Genomic DNA, 10581 nt, shown 5'->3' with positions numbered 1-10581 from the left:
CACTTCTCATCCAAGAAGCTGAATGAAATCCTTCCATTTCCCACCAGCCAGTCGGAACTGAGGAAGCTTCTTGGATGAGAAGCAAAATGTCTTCAATGCACCTTTGGGTCAAGGCAGCATAGATACCGGCTCCTCCTTCCATTTTCCTCACAACAACAACACCCTGACTGTGAAAGAGTGAGGGACTTTGTTGTGACTCCGACCCCCGAGCCTGTCTTATCAGAGGGAGAAGACTCCAAAAGTGAAGGAGAGGAGTTGGCAAGGCCTCCTCTCTGGCAATGCCTCAGGTGTCTTCCGAAGGAGAAGAGATAGGCCAGGAGCCAGGCATCTCCGAGCAGCTGCAGTTAGACAGCGACAGAGATAAGTCTTGGCTGGATCCCCGCCAGCGTCGGAAAGACAAGCGCACGCAGCAGAGAAGGAGGCGTGCCAGAGTTTAAGCTGAGTCACTGGACCACACCCCACAGGGGATAAAAGGGTGTGTGGTGGCCATTCAGGCTTTGTGATGGACAAAACTGAACAGCTAGCAAGTCATACTGTGTTTCTGGAACTTCGTTATCTGCCTTCCTTGGATTTATTATGGACTGGACTTGACAATTCTTTGGCTTTGTGAATTTATTTTGGTTTATCTGACGGAGGAGGAACACCTCCCTTTGTGAGTAAAGTTTTTGGCAAGCAGCTACTGGGTTGCTGCCAATTCTGTTATCAAAGGAAATTATTGGCTGCAAGTTTATTTTAACTCTTGGTCGACTGCTGGTGTGCATGTGTGAGACGGGGACAGAACAGACTTGGCCTCAAAGTAACTGAGGGAGTTTCCGTGACTGAATGAAGATAAACCTCCAAGTGGCCTCAATGACTCTCAGAGGGAGTACTAACAACCAGAGGACTGCAAAGAATATAAATCCTTCCATCCTCCACTATCCAGTCAGAACTGAAGAGGCTTCTTGGATGAGAAGCGAAATATCTTTAGGAAAAAAACAAGAAAGTCCAGTTGCCTTTTGAAAAAACACCTTTGGGACAACCACATCGACCTGGATGACTGAGAATCTCCACAGACATCTGAAACTAAGTTTCCCCAATCTAAGTCCAGCACCTTCCGTACTACACATACATACATATATCTATGCATACACATTCATAGTGAACTTGGTCTTGGAAATCTTTGCCAGATGAATAACTGAAGGACATTTTCTTTTTCTTACATGTACATTCCACAGATAACCTTTTGAGAAGAGGGGGATTTGGAGAATTCAGGCCTGAAAGTTTTTGTGTCCTTGTTTATTTACTTATTTTATTTACACACGACCTGACTCCAGCTTAGATCAGTTTGGTACTAGGTCAACTATGTTCATTGATGGACTTATTTATGTCCCATTATTGTACAGGAGCTCAAAGTGATGTACACGATCGTCCCTCTTCCTATTTGTCCCCACAGTAGCTGGTAGAAGTAGCAGTAAGATAGAACATGGAAATCTACCATCAACAAAGAAATGGGTGTCAGCAGTAATCCTTCTGTCGGGTTTCGATGCTATCTCAAAATAAATGAATTTCCAAACTGCCAATCTTTGAGGAAATTTTCTCTTTATTGAGCATAGTGATCTGTCCCTGGCTCTTTCGCGGTCAGCACTGACCTTTTGCCCCTCAATCCCTCCCTTTCCGATCCCCAATTCTCTGCATCTCATTGGCTCTCTTTCAAGTCACTCTCCTCATCCCATCTCCGTCAGATCACAGGAATGTCTCCCCCTCCTCCCATCTCCGAGGAAACAGAATCTTCAAAGGAATTAAGTAGGCAAAAGTTCAAGCTTCTCCTCTCCTTTTCATATGCCAGCGCTGGAACGCTGACATCTTCCCTCCCCTAAATTCACCATTTCCTGCCCTTCTTAATCCTATCCCTAACCATTTCCACTCCTACTGTTAACTCCTATTTAAAAACTATGAAAATTGGAAACTATAAATAATGGAGGCATTAAAGAATGATGGGATGCTCTCTGAGGTTGGTGGTTTTCTTGCAGACGTTTCATTACCCAACTAGGTTACATAATCAGTGCTACCATGTTTACCCGAAAATAAGACCCTGTCTTATATTTTTTGAACCCCAAAATAAACGCTTGGCCTTATTTTCAGGGAGGTCTTATTATCTTGGGGCGCATGGAGCCAGATGGGGCTCCTCTTGCCATCTTACCTGATTTCCAGCTCTGTCTCCCTAACCCTAACCAGAGGAAACGGCGGGGACCAGCTGCGCATGTGTTTAAATATTTTCAGGGAGGGCTTATTTTGGAGAGGGAGGGGCTTATTTTAGCGCATGCGCTCAAAAGCCTGATTGGGTTTATTTTCGGGAAAACAGGGTAGAAGGGAGAGAGGTATGTGGAGAGGAAGGAAGGAAAGAAAAAGAAAAAGAAAGACAGAAGGAAAGGAGGAAAGAAGGAAAGGAGGAAAGGAGAAAAAGAAAAGAAGGAAAGTGTCAACCCTAAAGCTGACCTGGCCGAAGCCATCTTGGAACTTCAGTGTGGCCACACTGGAGCGAGGGATAGGGAGCGGGGGACTAGAGATAGCTGGTGTTATGTAGCCAAAATAAAATACTTTCCCCTGAGAACCAAGGACGTCCTCACACCTGGCTGGAGGAAGGAGGGGTGATGTCACCAGACCTGCCATGGTTGTGATCTGTCCCCGTACACACACACACACAAACACAGCCAGCCGAGGGTTAAGGAATCACTTGGCACACACCCAGGTCTTTATCTCCAACTTGGCAGCGATATACACACCGTCTGCCAAGTGCTTTATTTCCACAGAAACAGAAAGATAATATACTCAGCGTACAAGAGTCCAACAGAAAATAATATTCCTCTCAGCAGTTTCAAACGATGCTTTAGTGACTATCCAAGGTTTATTTTTGTTCGTCACAGGGATCACTGGCCACCACCCTCTATTATATAGTCTCTGGGGTGTGGTCCAGTGACTCAGTTCTAATCCCTAGCACGCCTCCTGAGCTGCTGCAATCGTTTATCACGCCTTCGGAGGCGTGCGTCCAGGAATGATGTCTCTCCTTCACTCTCATCCGAGACACCTGTTTCCCGGCTAATCTCCTCTCCCTCGGCCGGCACCTGAGACAGTGCCAGAGGGGAGGGGCCTGGAGAGGGAGGCCTGGCTGACTCCTCTTCCTCATGCTCGGAGCTTTCTTCCTTCTATCCTGGGATAGGCTCAGAGGGCGGGGCCACAACAGGTTGGACCGTGTGACTGATTGTCGGGGGTTGAGGGGAAAACTTTTACTTTTAATTAGGTGAAAACCAAGGGGCCTCTCAGAGTTGGTTTTCACCAGATACGTGCCAATCTGATATATCCAATAAAGCCATTCTTTGAGGAATTCACCTGCCTCGGAGTTTTGCTTGCAATGGATCTATTACTTGGAACCCTGACAGAAAGAAGGAAAGAAAGGGGGAGGAGGAGGAGGAGAAGGACTGTGGGGTCCTTGGTGCTCTCTGAGGTTGGTGGTTTTCTTACAGATGTTTCATTATCAAACTAAGTAACATCATCAGTGCTAGAAGGGAGTGGGGTTTGTGGAGTGAAAGGAAGAGGAATGTGGGATCTTTGGTATTCTCTAAGATGGGTGGGTTTTTTTTGCAGATGTTTTATTATCCAATAGTAATAAGGGACATGGTGGCTCAGTGGCTAAGATGCTGAGCTTGTCGATTGAAAGGTCGGCGGTTCGAATCCCTAGTGCCGCATAACGGGGTGAGCTCCCGTTACTTGTCCCAGCTTCTGCCAACCTAGCAGTTCGAAAGCACGTAAAAAATGCAAGTAGAAAAATAGGGACCACCTTTGGTGGGAAGGAAACAGCATTCCATGCACCTCTGGTGTTTAGTCATGCCGGCCACATAACCACGGAGACGTCTTCGGACAGCGCTGGCTCTTCGGCTTTGAAACGGAGATGAGCACTGCCCCCTAGAGTCGGGAACGACTAGCACATATGTGCGAGGGGAACCTTTACCTTTACCTTTAAGGTAACATCATCAGTGGTAGAAGGATTAAAGAATGGATATGCTACCTGTTCCAGAAACCAGTCAGGGCGGCATCCTCTTCCGTCTGTCCTTATTCGCATCTTCTTGAGTGGCGCAATATCTGGAATTTCCAGGATAAAAGTATCCTTTTGGCCAATTTCAAATCTGGAAGAGAAGAGAGATTTGCTCAGAACTTTTGGTGCCTGGCTTGTCATCTGAGAGGACATCAACCAGATGCTTTTAAGTGCATGGGATTTAAGTACCGAAATTCCTCAGATACAGCCTGGCCACATTGGAAAAAAATTGGAGTACAACATAGGATAATCACTTGCATGTGGGGGGGTTAACATGTATTTTAGCACGCTTTTATTCAGATATTTTATTGTTGTGAGCCGCCCTGAGTCCTACGGAGATAGGGCGGCATATAAATAAAATAAAATAAATAAATGTTGTTCCCCCGAAAAAATAAAAAGTGTGCGCATCTTTGTCATTTGTCCACATCAATTTATTTCCACAGCTTTTTTTAAAAGATGTAGCATCTAGCCAGATGTGAAATCTAAGTAAGGTTGGTCTTGGTTAGTACTTAGATGAGAGATAATCAAGACATCCCAAATTTGGTAGAGTGCGCAGTCAACCCCCATCTCTTTATGGGAAACCAGTTCTGCACGGTTTCCAAAAGCTCTCCGGCAGGTGGTGAAATCCAGCAGGTTCTGACAGGTTCTGGAGAACCGGTAGTGGAAATTTTGAGCAGTTCGGAGAACCGGCAAATACCACCTCTGGCTGGCCCCAGAGTGGGGTGGGAACGGAGATCTTGCAATATCCTTACCAGTGGTGGGTTCCTCCCGGTTTGGTCCGGTTTGGCCGAGCCGGTAGCGGTGACGATATGACGTCACCGAACCAGTTCTCCCCCCCCTGCCTTCCCACCCCTCCCACCCACCCACATTATTCTTACCTTTTATTTGGTCCCACCCCCAATCTATTGCTGCCTCCTGAGTCCCAGCTGATGACTAGAGGGAAAAAAACTGTTTAAACTCTTGCCGCGGGGCTTCAAAGGGCCGTCCTACAGCTGATCAGTGTTAAAAGCAAACAAATGAATAGGGCTGTAAGTGCGAGGACTGGTCGTAAGTGCAAGGACCTTCCAGAAATGACACTGACCAGCTAGCCACGCCCACGTTAAAAGCCTGGTAGACCAGTACCTCTGCTAAATCCTAAATAATTGTCACATGACCTCCAAGCCACACCCACAAAATAAGCCACGCCCACAGAACCGGTAGTAAAAAAAAATAGAACCCACCCCTGATCCTTACCCCAGGAGTGGGGAGGGAATGGGGATTTTGCAGTATCCTTCCCCTGGAATGGGGAGGGAATGGGGATTTTGCAGTATCCTTCCCCTGGAGTGGGGAGGGAATGGGGATTTTGCAGTATCCTTCCCCTGCCAAGCCACGCCCACAGAACTGGTAGTAAAAAAATTTGGATTTCACCACTGGGCTATGAGGATATTAACCAGAGGCTGTTATCCTCAAGTCATGAATTGGACAGCAAGAAGGGTTAAGTTTAACGCACACCAGAACATAAATCTGAAGAAAAGTCTAGTAAAAGAAAAGGGAGAGAGAGAGAGAGAGGGAGGAAATACACTTGGAAGCCACGCTCATTCCTCCAGACATTTAGTTCCCCTGGCTGTTTTTCCCTCATGTCCACTTATCAATATTTGTGTTGCTGGAGCTATTTCACAGCTAATGCTGATTTAAATTAAATTGCCTTATTATCTGAGACAGTTTAAAAAGATGTTCTGGTTGAATGCATAGATCACCTTGCACTAACACTTAAAGGGAGGTAAGATTTACTACCTTTCTCTCTTTGCTCCCAGTCTGAAGGTGAATAAACCATCTTTTGCTACCTCAACAATTCCCAAACGGCAAGCGTGTTTGGGGGTTAAATTTAGAGCCGCCGTGCAAAAGCCTTATAATTTACTAGCAGCCACTCAATTTCAGCTTAGTAAAAAAACCAGATTGTTAAAACAGAGGAATACCTTGGGCAAAAATACAGATGGTTAGAAAAGATAATAGGGAATAGGCTTGCCAGGTGTCCACTATTTGAGCGGACAGTCCACTTTTTTCACATTATGTTCACTATTTTTTTTCACAAAATAGTGGACATTTTTTTTATTCAAAAGCTTTATGATGAAATGGTACGTAATCTAAAGCTGTACAGTCTAAGAGAATAAGAATAGGAGAATCGCGTTTTGTCTTTTTTTTCATAAGTTAGAATGAGACAAAAAATACGATGGGCAGTTTTTTGGAATGAAAGTTTTATTTGCCTTATGTAAAAAACATTTGCCTGAGAATGCCGTGCAAAAGTTCAAGAAAGAAGCCATCAACGTGTATCAAAGAGCCATTGTGTACCTAGAAAAGTAATATAATTTCACCGATTCAGTATATGAGACGCTAAATTGTTTCAATCTAATTGATCGCAATAATCCTCCAACTTTAGAAGAAATGATGAACATCTGGTTATTATCACCATGGCGAGAAGAACTTCCACCCAACACTCTCTTCGATGAAATTTCTGCCTTAGAAGAAGTTTATGTTCATCTGCAGGGCGATTCATCCCTTGATAAGTGGACGCACTTTTTTAAGAAAGAGCCAGCTCCGAGTTTACTGAAACTGTTCCAGTATTGTCCATCAATTCAGGTATCAAATGCAAACGTTGAACGAATTTTCAGTGTCATGGGAAATTTGTGGACTAACGAACGTAACCGACTGCTTGTACCATCAGTTCGAAGTGAACTTTGTATATTTTTTAATATTTCTCAACATTGTACTGAAATTAAAGAATTATTCCTTAAACACAAAGAATTGATCAAAGCTGCGCAGTCAAATAAAAAATACACACGACAGCAAAGTAAAATGTAATTTAATATTTTATATATTATTATAATATATTTGATGTTTTGAATTTTAAGTAAAGTTTTGAAGTGATTATTTTAATACGTGTTAAAATGTTTGTAAGAAAATATATAATTTAATTGTAAATTTTTTTTTATTTTTTTACTACTTACCCCCCCCCCCCCCGCTTTATTTTTTTTAAAAAAGAGGAACACCTTTTTTCCAGGGGTGAAATCCAGCAGGTTCTGACAGGTTCTAGAGAACTGGTAGCGGAAATTTTGAGTACTTTGGAGAACCGGTAACGGAAATTTTGAGTAGTTCAGAGAACTGGCAAATACCACCTCTGGCTGGCAGTGGGGTGGGAATGGAGCTTTTGCAATATCCTTCCCCGAGGAGTGGGGAGGGAATAGGGATTTTGCAGTATCCTTCCCCTGCCACGCCCACCAAGCCACACCATGCCCACCAAGCCACGCCCACAGAACTGGTAGTAAAAAAATTTGAATTTCACCACTGCTTTTTTCCCCTAAGGATTCGGCAAGGAAGATCTCAGGAAATCTATGAAGTCAAAGGAAGATTTGGCAGAACTTCCAATGACTTGCAGAGACGGAATCAGTTCATGGAAACCAAAGATGCATAGAGGTAGCTTAATATGTATATTAAGTTACATACGTTATGAAGACTCGTTGTCAATTTTTTTTAAAAAAAATTGATTTATATGCCGCCCTTCTCCGGAGACTCAGGGCGGCTTACAATGCGCTAAGCAATAGCCTTCATACTTTTGTATATTTATACAAAGTCAGCTTATTGCCCCCACAAACTGGGTCCTCAATTTACCTACCTTAGAAAGGATGGAAGGCTGAGTCAACCTTGAGCCTTGGCGAGATTCGAACCTGCAGTAATTGCAGGCAGCTGGTTAATAACAGGGTGCATTAGACCACTGTACTATCAAGGCTCCTTTTAATTTTAATTTTAATGTTTTTAAGTTTCAAGTTCCAATGTTTTAAGGTTTTTAACCTTTTAATTGTTATTTATGGCATCATAATAGATATTATGAAAAGAAGGACTAGGGGTGACATGATAGCAGTGTTCTAAAATCTCAGGGGCTGCCACAAAGAACAAGGAGTGAAGCTATTCTCCAAAGTGCCTGAAGGCAGGACAAGAAGCAATGGGTGGAAACTCATCAAGGATAGAAGCAACCTAGAACTAAGGAGAAATTGAGGGATCCTTGGTGCTCTCTGAGCTTGCTTATTTTACCCAACTAAGGTAATGCTAGTCACTGACAATGTTACTTAGTTTGGGGAGTGAAATATTAATACAGCAGTATATCTGTAGCTCAGGGTTGACATGAGCTACAGATATACTCCTGTATTAATAAGGAGAAATTTCCTGAGAGTTAGAACAATTAATCAGTGGAACAATTGCTTCATGCATTGTAAGCAGCCCTGAGTCTCCGGAGAAGGGCGGCATATAAATTAAAAGCAAAAAAAAAACAAAAAAACAAAAAGCTTGCCACCAGAAGTTGTGAATGCTCCAACACTGGAAGATTTTAAGAAGAGCCTGGACAGCCATCAGTCTGAAATGGTGTGGGGTTTCCTGTTTGAGCAGGGGGTTGGAGTAGAAGACCTCCAAGGTCCTTTCCAACTCTGTTATTCTTTTGTAAGCCAACCTGTTCTGTCCCCAACCCCACGAACACATACCAACAGACGTTCAGGAGTTAAAGACCAAACCAGCCGGCAAAATCCTTTTCCTTATGATAACGGAACTTGGCAACGACCTAGTGGCTGCCTGCCAAGAGTTTATTATTTACAAAGAGGAGAGATAACTTCTCTCCACTTCTGATACATCAAAGGAAAGCAGCTCAATAATTACAATCAAGTCCAGAGATAATCCAGTCTTAAAGCAAAAGTCCGGCAATGCAGAATGGCGTGGAAGCTTTCAGCTTTGTTTGTCACAAGGTTTGACTGGCCACCACGCTCCCTTTTATACCCTGTGGGGTGTGGTCCAGTGACTCAGCCTAATCTCAGGCACGTCCTTTCTTCTGTTGCATGCGCTTATCTCTGCGATGCTGGCATGGGTCCAGCCAAGACTCATTACCCTCATCACTGTCCACCTGTGGCTGCGTGGACGTGCTTGGCCCCGGCCCTATCTCTTGCCCTTCAGCGGACACCGAAGGCATTGCCAGAGAGGAGGGTCCTGGAGAGGGAAGCCTTGCCAACTCCTCCCCTTCACTCTCGGAGTCCTCTCCTGACGATGACACAGGCTCCAGTAACGGAGCCACAACACAACCAGAGTCCTTGATACGGAAATGGGCGGCATGTAAATTTAATAAATAAATGAATAAATAAGGCTAAAACTGAGTTTGCTGCACAACAGTCTTTGTGCTCAATTCATGCAACCATTGTTTGTTTGTTTGTTTGTTTCTTTAATTGAATCACTCTGCAAAGCGATCGTGCATCTCTGCAGCATGTTTGACCCACTAAGAAAAATGCATTTGAAATATTTTTTTGGGGGGGGGCTTTTGTTATGCTTTGGTGTTTGAGGGTTGGGAGGAGCTCTTTGTATTTTTATTAGACTTAATGCTTATTTTAGGACTTGCACAACAATATTCGTGTTTTTGCACTTCAACATAACAGGAACCTCTGTCGCTGATTTGTAGCAATCATGCCATCAAAATTTGGCAGCGTAATCAGGAGTTTGCATATAACGGAATTATAGTTCGGAGTTATTTCTTTGGTGTTTTTAAATCAGTATGGATTCCCGGTGACTGCCCGCACGACTCCCTATATAGTTTTTTCGGCAATATGTTGGAAGTGCTTCGCCATTGCCTCCTTCCTAGGGTTGAGAGAAAATGACCGGCCCAAGGTCACCTAGTTGGCTTTATGCCCAAGGCAGGGATAGAACTCACGAGCTCCTGGTTCCTAGCCTGATGTCTTAACCACTACACCTGTTGTGGCCCGTATGCGGCCTGTGCAGCTAGTAGCTGATTCAGACAGCAAGGAGGCTGGTGTGGTGCTGCGCCAGCAGCCTGTGCAGCTGGCGCTCGAGTCAGACAATGAGGAGGCTGGAGAAGATGTGGTGCCAGAGGCGGGGATTCAGCCAGGGCCTTCAGAACCTCCAAAAGCTTCCATAAGTGAAGAGGAAGAAGAGGAGGAGCCTCTTCTCGATGCATGGGCGCGCAGAGCTGCCAAAAGGCAGGAGTGGCTCCTCAGGAGGAGGTCTCCTCGAGAGTAAGGCTTGGGGCTAATTGGCCACTCCCTTAGCCTATTTCAGGAGGAACGCCGACTGAAGCAATTTGCAGGGAACAACTTCGTTCATATACCTTCGTGTCTTGTCTTGCTTATCTTATCAGCTTTCTGCAAATTGCTTCTGGGCATTCTGCCAACCATAATAAGTTTTCAGTTATTATTCTTTGAATTCTTGGCGGCTGTTAATGCAATTAATTAACAGCCGTTGTTGTAAAAGACTGGTTTATTCAGTAAACTAAGGTTTGAACGGAGTTTGTGTGTGCTGCGTTCTTTGGGGTCCGTAGCTGGGACAGAACAACACCAAACTCTGTCTCAGTTTGGGGTTAAAGCACAAATGTAATCTCCAGAAACTTTTTCCTGGTTCAGCCTCTTGCCTTTAAATTAAGATTAAATAACACAGGAAGAAAAAGACTTCACTTCGCTAGAGACTCCGGAGATCCACAATCAATCAGACTA

The 10581-nt window shown here is 44.2% G+C and overlaps 1 protein-coding gene across 1 annotated transcript in view; it reads right to left on the bottom strand.

Annotated features, from left to right (window-relative positions):
- Positions 1 to 3529: 3529 nt before the first annotated feature.
- The window catches only part of LOXHD1 (lipoxygenase homology PLAT domains 1), a 205397-nt gene continuing 198345 nt past the window's right edge, over positions 3530 to 10581 (bottom strand). Inside the window, exons 35-36 of the mRNA XM_070934571.1 lie at positions 4043 to 4160; positions 3530 to 3535 (exon numbers count right to left, since the gene is read on the bottom strand). Of these exons, the coding sequence (XP_070790672.1) occupies positions 3530 to 3535; positions 4043 to 4160 (124 nt within the window). The remainder of the gene's footprint in view (positions 3536 to 4042; positions 4161 to 10581) is intronic.

Source organism: Pituophis catenifer, unplaced genomic scaffold (assembly GCF_029215685.1).
Source record: "Pituophis catenifer annectens isolate HBS135680 unplaced genomic scaffold, rPitCat1.0.hap2 SCAF_2, whole genome shotgun sequence".
NCBI lineage: Eukaryota > Metazoa > Chordata > Lepidosauria > Squamata > Colubridae > Pituophis > Pituophis catenifer.
This window is presented reverse-complemented; position numbering and strand designations above follow the sequence as displayed.